This window comes from Nymphalis io, chromosome 13 (assembly GCF_905147045.1).
Source record: "Nymphalis io chromosome 13, ilAglIoxx1.1, whole genome shotgun sequence".
Taxonomy (NCBI): domain Eukaryota; kingdom Metazoa; phylum Arthropoda; class Insecta; order Lepidoptera; family Nymphalidae; genus Nymphalis; species Nymphalis io.
Genome location: NC_065900.1, coordinates 2,462,711 through 2,483,257, shown reverse-complemented (window position 1 = coordinate 2,483,257; position 20,547 = coordinate 2,462,711). Strand labels below are relative to the sequence as shown.

The window sequence follows — 20,547 nt, the reverse complement described above, 5'->3', positions numbered from 1 at the left end:
ATTTGTAAAAAAAGTTTGCATGATGATGAGATAAGATGAGTGTCCTTAAATTCTTCAAATATTTTATAATAAAATCTCATTTATATGAAAAATAACTCTTTTCTATATAAAAATAATAAACTTCAAATAGGCTCAAGTATAAGCAATAAAAAGTACAAGTATGTTTAGAAGCTTAATGCAAGTACTGTCTGTAACAAGCGTTTTTTATTTTAGCAGACATTTCGTGTAAAGTTTTAATGTATATTACATAATTAATGAAATCATTTGTTATTCTAATTATTTTTAACTATTTTTAATGATCAATTTTATTACATTCTTAAAACTTAAATTGACGCCGTATACTCATTTTAATATGTATTAAAATATTCTGTAACACTATCTCAAATTACAAATATTCACAAACGCAGGGAGAATTGTGTATTTATATTAGTTTTTAATTAAATTTGGTAAATTAAATAATATGATATTATTAGAAGTACCGAATAGCATCATCTCCGGAAGAGCTGCAATTAATTATGAGCCGTGTTAACGAGTGCAGTGAAAACGCTGGTCTGAGGATGAACCTATCAAAAACGAAGATCATGGTATTATCTAAACATAGCTTCGATGACATTGCTGTCATTGTAGCAGGCCAAGAAATTAAGAGGGTGCGCAAATACAAATATCTGGGGACATGGCTTAATGACACCTGGAGCTGTGAACAGGAGGTAAAGACTGGCATCGAAATAGCTCGAAGTGCCTTCTGCACGTTAAAAAAAGTACTCTGCAATCGCAGACTTAAGATCCCTGTGCGCATACGACTCCTACATTGTTACATCTGGCCTATACTTCTCGCTATACTTCTTGCTCTTCGCTAGTCGGAGTGGCACCCGAAAAAGAAGAAGAACTACCGAAGGGAAATAAAGCAGGAAATAACAATATTTGTTACAATTATGATGGTATAAATTATTCAATTGTTTTAGAATAATTTAATATATTTGTTGATTGTTTCATAAGATTAGATCATATAAGAATCGTAAACATATAAAAAATATTTCGAATCGTAAATGTCATTTTGGCGTAGCTTTTACGGACACACTATGGAATGTGGTAATTCTTCAAAATGGTCGCTTTGTATGGTTTGCCAACTTGCATGTCTGTGTTTTAGAGTCCTTTGTTTTCGTTATTTGTTGAATAAAGTTTAACATTAAGGCCGGAACCTACTCTATTTACTACTGTTTCGTATATGCATGAACTTTTATTCTATATTCATAATTTGTGGAGTATAAGAAAGATGTCATCGGTAATGTGAGAGCATTCTACTACATTTTTATTTTACGGGATTATGACGTCTAGAATTCACATTTGGATTTGCAAAGAATAAAGAAAATCAGGTAAATTATGAATATTACAATATATTAAACTAACATAAGGACCACCACAGCCACCACTTAAATATATTAAACAAAGCTGGCTCTAATTTTGGCATTCCTTAGCTCTCTGTCAGATTGGATTGTGTAGAGTGTACGACAATTTTGTTACTGCTAATACTGTTTTTAATAAAAAATAATAAGAGTTTAGATCTCAAACTAGGTACACGGTTATCAGTGTAAATTGTAAGGATACATTTTTAATGTAAATAGTAAAGTTATAGCAACATAACATAACATTGTTATGATGTATTACGATATTACCTTCTGACACTAGTTGATTCTAATCAAACTGAATTCTTATTAGTTTATCACATTAATACATTACTATTAAAATCTATTTTGTCTTTTCAGTTTTCAAGTTGATTTAAGTCCAATATACAATGTTGATATATGTGGAACATTGAAACAAAATCACGATACAATACACAGTACAAGAAACTTAAGACTGTTGAAATATAAGTGCAAATTAAGAAGTACAAATGCGAACTGTGAGTGTTTGTGGGAGCAGGATGCTCATGTGATGGGAGGGGTGGGGTGAGAGGTGAGGCGCTCGGGCGCGGGCGCCATGAACCCGCCGGCGCCCGGCAAGACGGCCACGCGCTCATCAGGGTACAACCAGAAAGCGCTCGCCGAAATACGTAATTCATTACTCCCATTTGCGAACATCGGGAGTTCTGAGCCTCCAGGCTCTTCAGCTGCCAGTACAGTTAGTTCTGGAGTCAGCTCCGGCTTCAGCTCATCATCTGGCAATGGACTTGATAAGGACTTGAGTGTTTTACCTCAGTCACTCAACCAGCCAATAGCTCTCGGTTATGATGATGTAAGTAAAAATTATTGACGTTTTCATTTTGCATGGAATATATTTACAAATTGTGTAGTTTGAAAAAAGGAAAATATAATGTAGACCAAGATGTTCTACCTGTTAGAGATTTATAGTAAAAAAAAATTATTCAAATCAGAAACATTTTTGTCTAAAGAAGTTTAAAGTTTTATATGGATTATATCAACTAATAATTAATATTATAAAAGAATGTTCTGCATGCAGCATGTTGTTTTATCAAAACATATCAAGCATTTCTTGATAAATAACATAAGTAACGTTATTAAAAACATTTAATCATAATAATATTACAAAACTCATATATTAATAAATTATACTTATTGGGTTGCTTGTGTTTATTTTAAGTGAAAATAATATAACTTGTGTTGTAATAATCTAAAATGTTTTGATTTATATTTTAAATAATTATGTCTATGTTTTGAGATTCAAACTATTTTTGATTTAAAGTACAATTAACTGTCTGTAAAATCTTGGATAAAATTAGCCACTATTTCTCTTCTTCAATCTCAGTTCCAATTAGAATAATATATTTTATTTATTGGTTTCATTTTTCTAGAATTTCATAACTAATACTACGAATATTAGTGGGATTTCCACTAATATTTGTCTGTATTTATGTAAATTCCAAGAACTACTTTGGGTAATTTAATTTTTATTGATATTTGTCGATAACATTGGCAAAAAGTCTATCTAGTCAGAGTTTCAATGACATTTGCTGTGTAAATGTTTACGTTAAAAATGTATGTTGGTGTGTTATTGTTAATAGTGCTAAAGAGAAATTCTTTATCTATCTAATAAGTCCTAACCCTGTAGAGCGTAACCTTCAAATTTTAAATTTGTTTAAATTAGATAAAGCATTGTTTGATGTTAGTTTATTTATAATATACTCATGTTTAATGGTAATAAACAAAACATCTGGATCTATAAATTTAATGATAATATAATGAGTTCCTCTGTGCTTTAGATTCTTAAACGATTCATCCAATTGACAGGAAACTGTAAAATTGTCATTGTTGACATTTGCTTGAAAGTTTTTGGCAAAGAATAGTTTGTTGTCACTTGTGAGTCACATTAGATAATGGTTTACAAAACATTTTAAAAATTTATGCCACATTTGCTTTTTTTTCTAAAACACAAAAGAATACAATTAAACTTCCAAAAAGTTTTCATTTTATTTTTTATTTTATTTTATTTTATAGGAAGCCAACACAATGTACAATGTTTATATAAATCTGACCCATAAAATAACAACTCCTAATAATGACATTTGTTAACTATACATTGCAATTATAGGTTAACTCATCATGCCATTATACAAATTCAGCTTCGCTCACTCCAACTTAACATTTTTAAATATATCGACAAAATGTTTAACAAGAAACATGCATCCAAGCAAAACAATATGCATAAAAACAATTTAAACTAACATATTATGATAAAAAATTATACACAAAAATGCAAAAAAAAAGGAAATTAAAGGGTATGAACCATTCCAATAAAACCATTCCATAAAGTGCCACTTTAACATTTAAATATGTAATCTCTCATAGTTTTTTTTTTTTTGTTATTACATAAAATTTAATAATATAATGTATATAATTTTCATACATTCTGCACTATTCCTTTTCAGTAATATTATAATATAAATAAGGCAAATTTATTAAATAGCCATTTTTAATGAAATGTATAAGTCATTAAGTTATTTTTTTTTCAGGATCCAGCAGTTAAGGCCCTTAAATATGCAGGTGGCCGATTTGATGCGGCACTTGATTATCTTTCGAAGAAGCAAGAACCACTCAACGGTGTGCTCAAATCGAACAATTTAAGTGCCCTTAGTACGAAGCTTATAAGAAAACCTAGCTTAGAGCGAGAAATTAACCTTCATAGAGGAAGCCCAGCTCTGGATTCAGGAGCGGGAAGTTCGAGGTCGGATAGTCCAAGACAATCTGACGCTCCTCCTTTGCCTCACGAAAAGTTAAGTCGGCAATATTCGCCGTCAGGTTTTTCAGAACCTCCCCCACCACCGCCGCCGAGATGTCCCTCCACGCCTCCCGTTCCGCCTTCGGTGCAACAGTTCATGAAGCGCATATCTCCAGCGCCACCCTTGCCGCCGGCTCGAGGGACCAGTCCCGTAGCTGCGGGAGCGCCGGCGCCACCGGCGCGCCAGCCGATGATAGTTCAAAATGGGCCCCAAGTCCAACAACAACTGACGCAACAAATTCAAGCATTAAGCATCTACCAATCGGGTTCAGCGGGTGCGGAACTTCCGCCACCCTACCCCGTGTCTGGCGTTCCGCCGCCGCCTCCGTATTCGATGTCCATGCAAAATCGTCAGAGCCCTACTCAATCCCAGGACTACAGAAAGAGTCCTTCGTCAGGTATTTATTCAGGAGGAACCTCGGCCGGTTCTCCGAGCCCGATTACAGTGACGCAATCGACAGGCTCGGCGTCCGGAATGACTCGCCCTACGCCTATGCAGGCGTGGACAGCGAGGCAAGCCGTTCAACCTCCGATAATCATGCAATCGGTCAAGAGTACGCAAGTTCAAAAGCCTGTTTTACAAACTGCCATCGCGCCTGTCGCCCCACCGCCCGTAGCGAGCTCCGTAGTCCAGCCGCCTCCGCCTTCGTATGCTAGTTCAATACAACAGAAGCAGGCGCAGACGCCACCGAGTTATCCCCTGGCGCCTAAGCCTTCTTCCCCCGGCTCCACGCCGCCCGTCATACCGACTGCCACCACACCCACCGTACCTACCACTGAACCTCCAAGTTACGCGATTACGATGCAAGCGTTAGCGGTACAAAGAGGAATGCACCCAATCCCTCCGCCTCCGTATGGAAACCCGAACGATAATACGACGACAGTAAACTCGCACCATTCTCCATTACATAAAAAGTTTTCCAATAATTGTGATATTAAAGGTGAAACGTCACAGATGGAAATAAAATGTCAAAACCAGAACTGCAGTCTTCTTAAAGATAATGCACCATCTGGTTCCGATAAAAGTTCAAATGGTTCGTCGGAGAGGCGACCGAAGGGCGGGCCTGAGAAGATTAGACATCAATCGCCAATACCCGAACGAAAGAATATTAGTAAAGAAAAGGAAGACGAAAGGAGAGACTGTAAAGTCAGAAATTATTCCCCACAAGCATTTAAATTTTTCATGGAACAACACGTCGAAAATATTCTCAAGTCTTACAAACAACGTACTTACCGTCGCATGCAACTAGAGAAAGAAATGACGAAAATCGGTTTAAGTTCGGAGGCCCAGGATCAGATGAGAAAAATGTTATCACAGAAGGAATCTAATTACATCAGATTAAAAAGGGCGAAAATGGACAAGTCCATGTTCACGAAAATAAAACCAATAGGGGTCGGTGCGTTCGGTGAAGTGACATTGGTGAGAAAGATCGATACTAGTCATCTGTATGCCATGAAAACGCTTCGAAAAGCTGATGTTTTAAAGCGTAACCAAGTAGCGCACGTCAAAGCTGAGAGAGACATCCTAGCGGAGGCCGACAACGAATGGGTCGTGAAACTATATTATAGTTTTCAGGATAAAGATAATCTGTATTTCGTTATGGATTACATACCGGGGGGTGATTTGATGTCACTCTTAATAAAGTTGGGTATTTTCGAGGAAAATTTAGCAAGATTTTATATAGCGGAACTAACGTGCGCGGTGGAGAGTGTACATAAAATGGGTTTTATTCATAGGGATATAAAACCTGATAATATTCTCATTGATCGTGATGGACACATTAAATTAACTGACTTCGGTTTGTGCACAGGCTTTAGGTGGACGCATAACTCCAAATATTATCAGAGAAATGGTAAGTGTTTTATGATTTATTTATGCCCATTTAGGTTATAATGTATTTTAGAAACGTGTAATAATGTAGATTTTTACTTTTTTTAAGGTTGATTACTAAAAAATACAGAACCATTAGCAGAAGAATTATGTAATTATATTATGAGGACGCTGACAAATTAATAGTTAAAAAATATATAGAAATCTCGGCTTATTATAAATTGTTGTCTATACAATATATAGTCTATTTATTTTTATATGCTGAAGTAAAACCTCTTTTAAGGTATCTTATGATTTTTTGATTAATGTCATCTCAAAAGGCTTTTAGGTAAATTTAAGTTCATTTGGATATTGACAATATAAAGACATTTTTCTTTCGAAAATCTAGGGAACGAATATCTTATACCTAAACATACCTAAATAATATAGTTTTTGAAATAAATTGAATGTCTATAGTTAATTATGACATGAAATATTTTAACTTATCTTTGTATTATCATTCAGAGATGCCAATCAGTAATGTTTTATTGAGATATATCTATTACTTGGAGTATAACATCAGACATTATTGCAGAAAACATGATTTCCATGTAATAACGGATTAATCAATCAATTTATATTTATAATAATAATAAATTATCATAATATTGGTTTTATTTGATATGTATATGTTTATTCCTTAAGAGTTCATTATTTTTTAATAATGTGGTGTAAACTGTGCATATTTTAGATGTTCGAGTAGCAAAATAATGAAATATTTATAAATTTAATTCCAGACCACGGACGGCAAGACTCCATGGACCCGGTGGACGGCGAGTGGGGCGCCATGGGCGAGTGCCGCTGCCACCAGCTGAAGCCGCTGGAGAGGCGGCGTAAGAGGGAGCACCAGCGGTGCCTGGCGCACTCGCTGGTGGGCACGCCCAACTACATCGCGCCCGAGGTGCTGCAGCGCACGGGCTACACGCAGCTCTGCGACTGGTGGTCGGTGGGCGTCATCCTGTACGAGATGCTGGTCGGGTCGCCGCCCTTTCTAGCCGCGACGCCTGCTGAGACTCAGCTTAAGGTTGGTGGTATTGATAATGATGATATATGAAGGAACTTGATTGGAGTTTAGAGTAAAATTGTTATAATCATCAATAAAATCTGAAGGTCTTTGAAGCATTGCTAAAAAAGTTGTGATCCTCCGATTACAAATCTCGAGCGATTACCTCTATACTCTGCAAGACCGCAAGAGGTAGGCTATAGGTATTCTACAGATTATATGAGGAGGGATGTCAAAAGGGTCTCATCATCATCATGTCATGTAATCCCAATTATTGTCGCGAAGTGTTTTGGTCTATTTTTCATTTGAAGGACCATTATGTGCAACACTCCTTTGGCTTTAGAATTTCCTAATCCATATAAGCGAGTTTGTTAAGGACTAGAGTTTCATCTTCTGTGTAAGCGAGTTTCACCATCTTGCCATCATTGTTATAAAGTACGATTTATTTCTACTACAAACGCAAAACCGTCTTAAAGCTGAGTTGACTGTACTTTTTAAAATTTACAAATTCAGAAATGCAAATTATTTTTTATTATGTCAAATATTTAACCATTTATTGAAACATTAATTTTCACAAATAAAAACATCTTCCATTCCTCCATCAAGGGTTTAATGGCCACCAGAAGAGAGTCAATACCGATTACTGTAATATTATTATAGCGATATTCAATTATGGTCACTAATAATTAATTATTTTGTATGTATCAGTTTACAATTATTTGTACTTTACACTTTATGTTACTACTTTTCAGGTAATAAACTGGGAAAGCACACTTCATATCCCAGATGCGGCGAATTTGTCCCGAGAGAGCAAGGATCTAATCCTTCAACTGTGCTCGGGACAAGAGATGAGACTCGGGAAGGACGCGAACGAGGTCAAGAACCATCCCTTTCTCATGAGCATCGACTTCGAGAAGGGTCTTCGGAGACAAGTAGCGCCCTACATACCTAGGATAGACTACCCGACCGACACTTCAAACTTCGATCCGATCGACCCGGACAAGTTGCGCAACTCGGGTAGCTCGGACTCCAACAAATCGGACAGCGAGCTGCTCGACAACGGGAAGACGTTCCACGGTTTCTTCGAATTCACTTTCCGAAGATTCTTCGACGACGGCTACACGAACAAAATCAACCTCGACGACAACGACAACCAGGGCCCCGTGTACGTGTAGCGGCGCACGTGTGCGTATGTCGACGCGCGTGTGCGTACAGTGACACAGACGTTGGTGCAGTGCGTGCCTTGACTCTCTATTATAACGATAGATTCCCTGTAAACATAACGAATGTAACGTATTTAAAATAACTTTTAGAGCCGTATTGTTAATAATCCCGGTGATAATGTTGTAATATTGTATCGTTATGTATTTGTAAGATTAAACTTATTGTAATATATGTAACGAATGGATCACAGTAGTACGTAGTCGCTGTAACCATTGGTGCTGTCAGCCCGCGTGTCGGGTATCTAGCGTCGTTCCATTCACTGTATACTATTTTTGTAACTAGAGAAATTATTTATGAGATAAGAACAAGCTTACGTGAATTAGTGAACGATATGTCACTATATTTTCTTATGTATTTATCGAGGTAGGTCGCTTATAAATGTGTGTTTGTTTATATAAATTTAAACCGTAACATATGAGAGTCATTAACGTAACGGAACGGTTCGACAGATTGGCATTATTGCGGTTGTTTGGAAGTGCTTCCAGTCCGTTGGACTAGATCTTGTAACGTGTGCCTTATTCACTGTAAATCTGTTTACACTGATATTTAAGGAGAAAGAATTTCAGAAATATTTCTACTAAAATGTAGCTCCGAATTTTTTATAACTCGATATAATGAAGAGTGCAATAAATATTTATTAACAAAAAAAAAAAAAATCGCATGTCTTTGTTGACACGGTTAATTTATGTCGAAGGAGGTTTTAGTTGCGTTCCGAAATGCGTAATTTTTTACGTCATTCGAGTACATATTCAGAGGTTTAGTTTTTTTTTTTAAATTGTGCAAAATGTATTTTGTTTTCACTAACAACATCCAATGTTAATATTAAGTTGCGAATAACGTTAAATTATAAAAATCCGAGAACAAATATCGTGTGACTAGCAGCTATAATGAGCTTGTTTGTGGTCTTAAGGACAACTTTTTTGTACAGTATGTTATAAACGAGTCACTTCACCTTAAATTATGTGTTATTGAATGTAAATTGTTTTATTCTAAAATGAAACATGCTTTTAAGTAAATGAAAATAAAATATGGGAATTCTGTTGATTTTTTTTTTGTTTCCACTCCATCGTTCGATATCATCAGGCGCCTTAGTTGTGCCGTAAAATAATCGTGTGAGCTTGTAAATGAGAAGGAAAAGTATCTGCATAGAAGAAATAGGTAGGTACAAGTTTTAATTTACTCCGTAACCCTCCAATGGCGCCAAAAAGCTTCCATAAACTATACTATATTATAATGGCAAAATGAGTAAATATTAACAAACACTAGATTTACATATTCTGAGCGATTTAATAATAGCTGCTATATTGCACTACAAACAGTTCTGGATTAATATATTGTTACGCGCGACGTTGAGGCGATCCGTAAACGATCGCTGAGAAGATCTGAGTAAGGTTTTCGTACGGCGATGACATAGGTACCTCATGACGGACGGGAAGTGCGAGATGGCTACGTGGGCTTGTTATATATTTAAAAATTGTATTTTATTCAAATTAAAACTATTACGAAATAGTACGATTTTGTATAGAAATAAGTGTTTTATTGTTCTGTGGCGTCAGCACATCGCCTTTTTAGTTGTACTCCATATTTGGCATGATGACGAAATCATAACCAATTTCTTATTAGATTATTATAATGCATTAATCAGTCAGTACAGGGTACTCAAACAATTAGGAAGATGAGCTTATTTTTTATGATCTCAAAAAATCATATTTAAAATATAAAAAATACTGGCGAAAAAATTGTTACGATACAATTTCGCCTAAATTTTCGCGTAATTCTTGATTTTATTTATATTTTTAAGGTTAGTATAAAAAAATACTTTCATATATTTAGTATACAGTATCATAGCATACTAATTTATCAAATAGAACTCAGGAAAAATACTTTTTCTATATATATTATCAACAAAAACAAGTAAACATTTTCGTGATGAGCATTTTAATATGAGTATCTTAGTAGTGAAATTTGTCGTATTTATATGTTTTTAGTTTTAGGTTCAAACATTTAATTTTTATAAGTTAGTTATAGGTATTCGTTTAATATATACATAATTCAGAATGTTCGTAATATGGCCTCGATACGTTGAATAGTGTTGTCATAAGAGATTATATTGATGAAAAATGTATTTCAATATTAATCTTAGGTTTATTGTTAGTGTTGAAGATAATTTGTGAACAACGGCTTATCGGCAATGATATAAGTTGAAAAAATCATTAATGACTGTGACCCATTGAAATAGATTTTTACCATATTAGTTAGTAGTTAGTAAGTTAGTAACAGCCTGTTAATGTCCCACTGCTGGGCTAAGGCCTCCTCTCCCTTTTGAGGAGAAGGTTTGGAGCTTATTCCACCACGCTGCTCCAATGCGGGTTGGTAGAATACACATGTGGCATAATTTCAATGAAATTTGACACATGCAGGTTTCCTCACGATGTTTTCCTTCACCGTCAAGCACGAGATGAATTATAAACACAAATTAAGCACATGATAATTCAGTGGTGCTTGCCCGGATTTGAACCCACGATCATCGGTTAAGATGCACGCGTTCTAACCACTAGGCCATCTCGGCTTTTACTATATTATGTTTCTTTAAAAGTCAAATACGTCATATGATACAAATGTCATTTAAATAGGCTTATAAGGGGACGTTTGAATCGCCATGTTACAGTATATAATTAAAATTAAAGCTGCCACCTACTCTGCTTCTTCTGCATGTTAATGACAGTGCTAATTAGCAATATTTAATGTTGGCAGACGACAGCACTGTAGACGCCTTATATACCGGCCGCGCTAATATTTGTCGGGAACACGTCGATGAGTATAAACTTGTGTCTGAAATAACAAGTTTTTATTAACCAAAGCCTGAGATTGGGGTCAACCAAACTTGGTACAACTAAACCCCAATATGACCCAAGTTAGCGCGATGGCTTTTAAATTGACACCTTTTGACCGCGATGACTTCTAAAATGACCATCCCCTCATTTTGAGAATACCGTCTCGCTACCAAATCCAGTATCAGGACGTTAGTTTCCACGGTCTATTGGAAGGTGAAGCCAAATTAGCCTCTAAAAGCTTTGTGTGCTCAACAAGGTAAGTCAGTACTTCACGTCAGCTCCTCGCCTAAAATTTTACAAGGTGAAAACTCAGCCCCACATGGAGTACTGCTCTCATCTCTAGGCGGGAGAGATGTTATCACTCTGCATCTTCTATCGCATCTTTTACGGAAAATGCTCTAAGGAGCTGTTTAGATTAATCCCATGCACTGAATTTTACCACCGGACATCGCGTCTATGTTCTAAATTCCATCCATACCATCTCGATGTCAGGAAATCTACCACTACAGCGCTATTTTTAAAGCATTTCCTGACATTTCTGCGGAACCATATTACCCGGCGACTTTTCCGAACCGTTATGACATAGAAACCTTCAAGAAAAGCCTAAGCTTACTCATTCCTTTAAGGCCGACAACGCACCTGCAAGCACTCCAGTGTTGCTCTCCTTGGACGGTGGTAACACTTTCCATCAGGAAAGCCTCTTGTTGCCCCCCTTTTACATAAAAATGGTTTCTTCCAGTAACAGATTATTTCATTAAAAGTAGGCTCCTCACATCGCTATGAGCGCTACCAATGACATAGTATGTTTGCATCCTTCACATTCGAGATTGTTAATTTTATTTGCACTTTCATTAGAGGAAAATTTACAGTAATATGCCGTGACTCTATATCGTAACTATCGCGCCCTACTGTGTTCGTAAGATTAAAATGTAAGAAATGTATATTATATTCTATATCAATATTATCTTCTATCGAAAGCAGAAAGCACTCGTATCTACATGAAGAATACTGACTTATTGCCGATCACAGTTATGATCAACTGCATTAACAAAATATTAAAATAAACAGTAATAATAAGCTCACTAATATATTTCGAGTTACTTGTGAAAGAATCCGCAATCATAAGATCGACTTTCGGTATAACTAACAAATAGTTAGTTTATATGAAAATACTGCTCTTATTTTAGCATAAAATAACATATTAATAATCGTTCTAATATTATTATAAGTAAAAGAACATATGAGGGGCGTCAAATCACAAAGAAGGATAAAATAAATGCAAAATTATTAATGCGCGTATCGCAAAAGAGTCGCCCGCAATAACGAACCGGCGATGTGACGTCATAGTCAAAACTCGGACGGAGCAAGACTTATACGAGAGCGCCTAAATTGATTTATTTAAAGTTTACATGATATAATCATAAGTTTTTCACACAAGTTATTATAATTGTGTAAAGATTATTTTAGTACAAAAAATAACATTTTTTAAAATTTCTATCACATCTTCCTAATTGAATCAAGATGAGTATTGTTTCTTCTTTGTTAGAAAAATAGATGTTTCAAGGTTCACGTTTAGGTATTTTTCTTTTCAGAAAGAAATCAGAAACACAAATAATGCTTATATACAGTATTATATTTAATGCATAATCAATATCGTCATATTCATTTTGTTTTCCTACCAATTTTTAAAATATATTTGTTTTATATAAACAACAGAAAAGGACTTAAAATTGATCCTTGCAAAGCTTGGAATTTTTGGAACAGACTCGGAAATCTTGATTATCTACTATTTCGAAAATTGACTAATATTTATTGCTTTTTAATATTATAACCATTATAAAATAATAATATAACAATTCCGTTTTTATTATATGTATATTTTACTTATATCAATGAATTAATATATTTTTAATGTATTTATGATTTCAAAAAACTTCCAATCAGAATAGAGCACATTTTTCGATTTTTCACTTCATTAAAAACCACCACCATTTCATTAAAAATATGACCCGAACCGATGATGAGAAAATTATAACAATAAATAACTCGAGTGGTGATATATAACTAGCTATATACGCTATTATGTATTCGGCTCCAGTAAGAATTCTTGTACTCTTTTATTGAAATCATCGGCAAATTGGCTGTGAATGTGATGTTCGCCGTCTGGATATAAATAAGTTCTGCAAAAAAAAACATTGTTATTAAATCAATTTTTTTTTTGCGTTCATTGGGCAGTTTGCTTCACAGTATTACAATAATTAGTTAATTAATTTTCATTTTTGTCAAAACTATAAATTTTAACTTTATCTTTTCCTCAGCTTTAAGGACCGAATGTTAAAGCCTTAATAATTTTTATCATTAATTCCAGAACTGTTATAAATTGAATATGGACTGTGTAAAATGTTTATTTACAGTTATATTAATAATTAATAATAGTCAGTGTGTGTGCTTGTCGCGTGTGTATCCCTTGGGCCTTGTTAATGTCTCTTCCTCAGCCTGAGGTCTGACAGCAATGCCTTTTTATTTCAAAAATAAATTTAAAATGAAAGAAAATACAACAAAGATAAAGCCACAGACTGGAGTTTGAAAATTGTCTGTGTATTGCCTGATTATGTGAGAGGCATTAAAAAGTGTATAGTGTAGGCGTGTGTACTGTAAAATTATGTATGTGTTTTGCGTTCATACTTTATTTATTGTCTATGAAATGGATACATCAAATGTCCCGATCTTTTCTGTATCGATTTCTTATCGATTCTCTAGGATATATAACATCAACTGGCTTGAAATGTTATAAATGCGTATCTAATTAAACACACACATAAAAAATAACATAAGCAGCATGAATTTAATTACAATACTGATTTTGCTCCTTAGTATACATTTAACTATTAAAATCTATAGGTATAAAAAGAGCGCCTGTAAACTTTAAATGTCTTTGAGTGAGGCAGTTACAGTCGTTACACACAAACAACAAAAAATTCTTACCTAGAATTCTTAATAAGATTTTGCATGTAATTCAGATGCGAACTATCCACTATCGGGTCTTTCCCACCATGAAGTATTAATGTAGGACATTTTATTTTCTTCACTGAGCTACAATATCCTTTAGAAATCGCTTCCCTTACCGCAATTATATGTTCAATTTTTTTTCTAAAATTATCTTCACCGTACAATTTAATCATCGCTTCTTTCGTTCGTGGTGACCAAGTATTTAAATCTCGCAAAGCTGGAAAAATAATAAAGGCATTGTTAGAAATATATCAAAACTATAAAAAGTATTAAAAATTGTCTATGACCTAATCTCGATATCTTTCATAAGATTGACAGTCCGCCTCAAAGATACGTTTGAGTAAGGATACAGTTAACTCAGTGACAATTAATACGTAAATAATAATAAACAAAAACTAATAATAGTAATAAAACAGCATGTGGAAGATTACCCGGAATATCATTCACCCGGCATAATGTTGTATACTAATATGGGTATACGTATAAATAAATATCAACTTATACATACTGTAATAATATTTTAACTCATGAGGCTTTATAAAGGTGCTACATGCCCATACAACAACTTTTTCGACCATTTGTGGGTGACGGCTGGCTAGCAGAAGACTAGTGCAACCTCCATAACTCCATCCCAAAACAGAATATTTTGGAATTTGTAATGCCTAAAATAAACGATGACGATAAAAATTCGTAGGTGACAATAAAAGTCCGTACGGCTGTGGTTCAGCAATGTCTTACTAGGCATTCCGTTTTATTGTGTTTCGGGTAAATTATAATGTAAGGCGTGGTTATAAGTGAAATGGTCTTGAATTTGATTACATTGATTCCTCAGTAATTGTTACAGGAGAGACTTAAAAAATATTATTTCTTAGAATAATATTTATATTATCGGTAACGGAACGAGCAAAGTCAACGACGTACATATATCCACATCTAAAATTACATTTAATAACGATAATAAATGACACGAGTGCATGATTAGATACTTATCTATGGCACTCCTTAGACACTTGTCTAAGGAGTGCCATGTGCACCTACAAAAATATATAATGTATAAAAATATATATAAATAAAATATATACTTATACCTTCATAAATTCATAAGCAATATTTGCGTCTCTAGAACATTCGTCTAAAGTTTCATTGTTATCTAGGGCGATGCTTTTTCCATAGCCTGGAGCATCCCAGATCAGTAAGCTGAACTTGTTGAGGTCAAATCCTTCTATTTGTTTTTTAAAGTTGCTCCATATCGTACCCATCATACCCGGCACACAAAACACTTGGTGAGGTCCGTGACCAACTTTCAAGTAATTAATTTCGAAGTTTTTTATTTTTATTTTCTTCTCCTTAAATAACCGAATAATATATTTTATAGATCAATTATAAACATAAAAGGCCAAGTATTTTTTTAAATACAATAATAATAAGAATTACTTCCATCCAGTCTTTAAAGCCTCATTGTTGGACATAAAACTCCCATAATTAGCGCCACTATAACGAAATATATTATAATATTCGACTACGCAAATTTTTCATTATCATTCTCTTCACAAATTCGATTATTCTACCGAGTTTAGGTTGAAATAGCTCACATACCATTAACCCTTCTTTCATTGAAAGTTCGATTATAAGTTTCAATTAATGTATCAGCGCACTTCGCGGAAAGTGTATAAAATTGTGTTCCTCTATACAAATGTTAATTCCAACTTGATATGCATTTACATACTACACTAATAGTAACGATTTGGATTGACAACAGTTTAAAGTGATAGTAAACAGGTAATTTTACCTTTAACTTTGGCGATATCGAAGGACTTGAAGGATGAACGATTGAAGACGAAAGTCTAGTCATTTTACATGATGAGGTACATAAAAACTTCTTGAATAACATTATTATGCACGTTCCTGTTGACAGAAACAAAAAATATAAATTTAATTATATGAATGATAAAACACAAATTGAACGACAACTTTTCATTCCTTATAAATGCAAAGGTCAACTATTCATTTCTTCTATTATACCAAGAAACAAAAATACCTACGTAAAAATTTAATCTGTTACAATGTTTGAGTTTGCGCTTTATATCACTAAATAAAATTATTCCTGTTGTTGTGTAAAAAACGTGCCATGTTACTAACAACAAAATTATCTGCAATGAATCAACTATAAGATTTCACGCAATACCTCATGATTATATATTTCGCTGGAGTAACACATTTACGTGTTTCCCCAAAATGAGCGCTGGAATACATTTATAAAAACCATCGGTGTACCCACTTCGTCTATTCGTGGGGCGCCATGGGATCGCTTAAGCATGCTACCGAGACGCCCCGACGGTTTGCCACCCACTTAGCCCCGGCAACGTGTACGGTAGGACAGAAAGTGTGCGTATAGGCACCGGTATGGTAATTCTGGCCCTCCCTCGGTGGGTAAGAGGCGGTCCAAAGCAGCAGCAGCGTTGAGGTGCTTCAGATCCAGTAGGACAAAATGCTTTCTGATACCTTATCTGGGCCTTTGTCTTTATCACCCCCTGGACGGTGCTACACGCCATATGCAATTATATGGATAATTAACTATAACGAAGCAACTTGAACTATATCGTACACCTTCTTTTTTTTTTAAATGACTCACCTTTTGGAATAAAAATATATATATAACATATATCTTAAATATTAAGTTCCATGTTTTTAATATGGTAAATGACAAACCGGAATATTTATACACACGATTATCCTTATTTAAGCATCTAAGGTAATGATATTTTTAAAAGGCTGTGCTAAATATTGGCTTTTACTCATAAACGCAAGCCTTAATACCGATGCTTATATCTCGGTACTTGTAACATAAAAACTGACGAACTTACACAAAACATTCATTTTAATAATAATAATAATAACCCACCCAGGGGACCACCTTGCCGTGGTGGGGGGGCTTATGAGAAGACATGAAAGGTCTTTTGGACTTGACTTTACCCTGTTAAATAAGTAGAACAGGAGATACACAAAATTTAATAGCCACTTAAACCTTGGCTACGTCTTTCTCAACTAACGGTCCCAAACCCAAATGGAGATGAATAAAAGAATCTACAACTTACGGCCGCTTCCCGGGGTGCGCCGGGGCACATCTGGAGCCGATGCTGGATGCTACAGCATGCAAACCATCGGTGGTGAGGAGCTGAGCAGGCGGGTACTCACAAGTAAAAGTGTTACAGCCAGTCGTTGTGAGTTGAACAGGCGGACTCACAACGTAGAAGTTACAGCTGACCTCTTGGGCGATGATACAAATTTACTAATTTTATCTACCCCTACGACTCGCTCCTACGAAGTGACCCTAGCAGAAGATAAAAAGGACTCCGATTTGCTTAGTGAAATAATTCCATCGACATCGTCACCATTCAATTCATATGAATCACCCATTTCATCTCCACTTTCATGATATATTTCATCAAACACCACTTCACCTACATCTGTGGATGTTGTGCAGAAGGCACTTGCTATTGAACCTGCACCCGCCACAGAGACAAGCCGTGCGCGCAAAAGATGGTCGAAAGAGATGAATGAGTTCATCTGGCGCACGTACCTCATTGCCACAAAATTATCTACAAGCAAAATATACCTTGATCATTTACACCACGAATTTTCAAGGAAATTCCCACAGATGCAGGCATCTAGACAGAGATTAGGTGACCAATGCCGAGCTATTGTAAGAAATAAATTACTCTCCCAAGAAACATTAGACCAAATAAAAAAAGAAGTTTCTGTTTGTCTACAACAAACCAACAACCAGGACACAGTACAAAACATACAAACTTTTTCAAACATAAAGACACACAAACACTGTCATCAAGGGGTACGGCAGAGAAGAAGATGGACCACTGAGTGCAACGAAACCATTGTTAGAAACTACTATAAAATTATAGAGCTAGAAGAAAACAGATCAGCTTACCGTCAGCCCCTTTATCAAGCAGTAATTGCAGAACACCCAGAATTGTCAGAAGTAAGTGAGCAGAGAATATCGGACCAGCTACGAGTCATCCTTAATAATAAAATGATTAGTGATGAAAAACTTAAAGAAATCCGTAAAGAAATATCGAACGATCTTTGTTTGCACCGTAACCGTTTGGAACATACTTCACAACACGCAATGTTATCACAAAATACAACACCCGAACAGGCACCTAACAACGACGAAGAAAATAACAATCATACACATCTATACTCCCCATCAACACAAACACATGCTCTATTAGACATCGCTGGAAATAATGAACTGAACCAAACTACTTACCATCCTGACGTGGAAAAAATTAAGGAACAATACAACATTACAGTACAAAAATTTCAAAACACCAACCCGGTTGCCCGTCCCTACATACTCAAGAAACACCTCAACAAAATTAGCTCAAATTGTTAATATCATTAATACCGAAATAATGCCGCAACAAATTTCAGCAGAACAAGATTTTCAGACCACTCATGCCATAATCTATTGTTCAGCATACACAGCAGCTGTTTGCAATGGAACTAAGATTAAGGATACCATCCCTCAACTTAACAACCAACATAAAAAAGAACCTGCATGGCAAAAAAGTTTACAGAAAAAGATACAAGATCTTAGAAGAGACATTGGAAGACTCACAGAATATAACAATGGCAATAGGAGCAATAGGCATATCTTATTAATGGAAAAGATAAAAAATAAACACCGGATACACTCACAGCATGAAGAACCTAACACAAACAATGAACATTTCCTTGACACCCTCAAACAAAAACTAAATGCCGCATCTAGTAGGTTGAAAAGATATTTAAATTGCACTCTTAGAAAGTCACAAAACACACACTTTTCGAATAATGAGAAACATTTTTATAGAACCTTGTCATCTGCCTCACAACAAAACACACGCATAAATAAACAATATTTACCATCACCACCTACCAACACAATACATAGTTTCTGGTCTAGCGTATGGGCTGATCCAGTAAATCACAATAAAGACGCTACGTGGCTAGACCCGGAAGAAATTTATTCAATCAAGCCTATGAACTTCAACCATATACCTTTTGACATATTCGTGCGGGTACTAAATAAGACCCACAACTGGAAAGCACCTGGAAGTGACTGTATACACAATTATTGGTACAAAAAATTTACATCAGTCCATACAATATACCACAACCTAATCAACGACTTTATACAAACACCTAACATAATGCCACACTTCGTCACACAGGGCCTCACGTACATGATACCGAAAGACACCGACCATCAAAATCCAGCTAAATATCGTCCAATTACCTGCCTACAAACCATTTATAAAATACTTACAGGATGTATTGCTGAAATACTACACGAACACATTGCAACTAACAATATTCTTGCTGAAGAACAAAAAGGATGCCGAAAAAGTAGACAAGGTTGCAAAGAACAGCTTGTAATAGACACAATAGCCATGAAACACGCTACGTCTAGGAAAAAATTTATTAATACCATGTATATAGATTATAGAAAAGCTTTTGACTACGTACCACATAGTTGGCTTCATTACGTACTGCAATACTATAAAGTTCACCCACGGCTTATTTCTTTTCTTGAAAGTTCTATGCAAAACTGGAAAACTAAGCTTAAAATCGCAGGACAGGTTAAAACCGAAACGGCTGAAATCCCAATACGCCGAGGTATCTTTCAGGGAGACGCCCGCTGTGGTTTTGTCTTGCGCTAAACCCTCTCTCCCATATGCTGAACAAATCAAATCACGGTTACTCTATCACCGCACCAAATACAGAAACTACTCTTACACACCTCATGTACATGGATGACATTAAATTATACAGTAGCACAATAGCATCATTACATCATCTTGCAGATATCATCCAAACTTTCTCAAGCGACATTCACATGGAGTTTGGGATACACAAGTGTAAGACATTTTCGGTCAAAAATGGAAAAATCATCCCAAATAGCTACATCTTAGAATTAGGAGAGATTATTGAACCTCTAGAACCGTACACTACCTACAAAAACTTAGGTTTTGAACAAGCTAGGCAGATATATCAAAAAGGAGCAAAAGATAGACTTAAAACTAAATTCAGACATCGTTTAAATATTCTATTCCGGTCTCAACTAACTCCAGCAATTTGTTTAAAGCAATAAATAGTTACGCGATTCCGGTACTTACTTATTCTTTCGGCATAATTAAATGGTCTCAATGTGAACTCCTCAACCTTCAACGTATCATTAACACTTCTCTGACTGCCCACCGAAAACATCATCCTAGATCTTGCGTACAGAGAATGACCCTTCCCAGAGAAGGTGGACGAGGCTTAATAGATGTAGTCAATCTACACAACAAACAAATCACATCTCTTAGACA

The 20,547-nt window shown here is 35.4% G+C and overlaps 2 protein-coding genes across 2 annotated transcripts; one reads left to right on the top strand and one right to left on the bottom strand.

The window, feature by feature from the left end:
- Positions 1-1,079: 1,079 nt before the first annotated feature.
- On the top strand, positions 1,080-9,374 carry LOC126772911 (serine/threonine-protein kinase Warts). The gene is made up of 5 exons (XM_050493510.1): positions 1,080-1,373; positions 1,764-2,232; positions 3,968-6,086; positions 6,841-7,127; positions 7,859-9,374. The coding sequence occupies exons 2-5, from the start codon at positions 1,978-1,980 to the stop codon at positions 8,279-8,281; spliced, it is 3,084 nt and encodes a 1,027-aa protein (XP_050349467.1). The 5' UTR covers positions 1,080-1,373; positions 1,764-1,977; the 3' UTR covers positions 8,282-9,374.
- A 3,652-nt stretch (positions 9,375-13,026) lies between these two features.
- LOC126772918 (valacyclovir hydrolase-like) lies at positions 13,027-16,075 on the bottom strand. Its single transcript, XM_050493520.1, has 5 exons — positions 15,963-16,075; positions 15,262-15,519; positions 14,682-14,835; positions 14,150-14,390; positions 13,027-13,344 (listed from the first exon to the last, which is right to left on the bottom strand). Exons 1-5 carry the CDS (start codon positions 16,062-16,064, stop codon positions 13,245-13,247), a joined length of 855 nt encoding a protein of 284 aa, XP_050349477.1. The 5' UTR covers positions 16,065-16,075; the 3' UTR covers positions 13,027-13,244.
- Between the last annotated feature and the right edge of the window lie 4,472 nt (positions 16,076-20,547).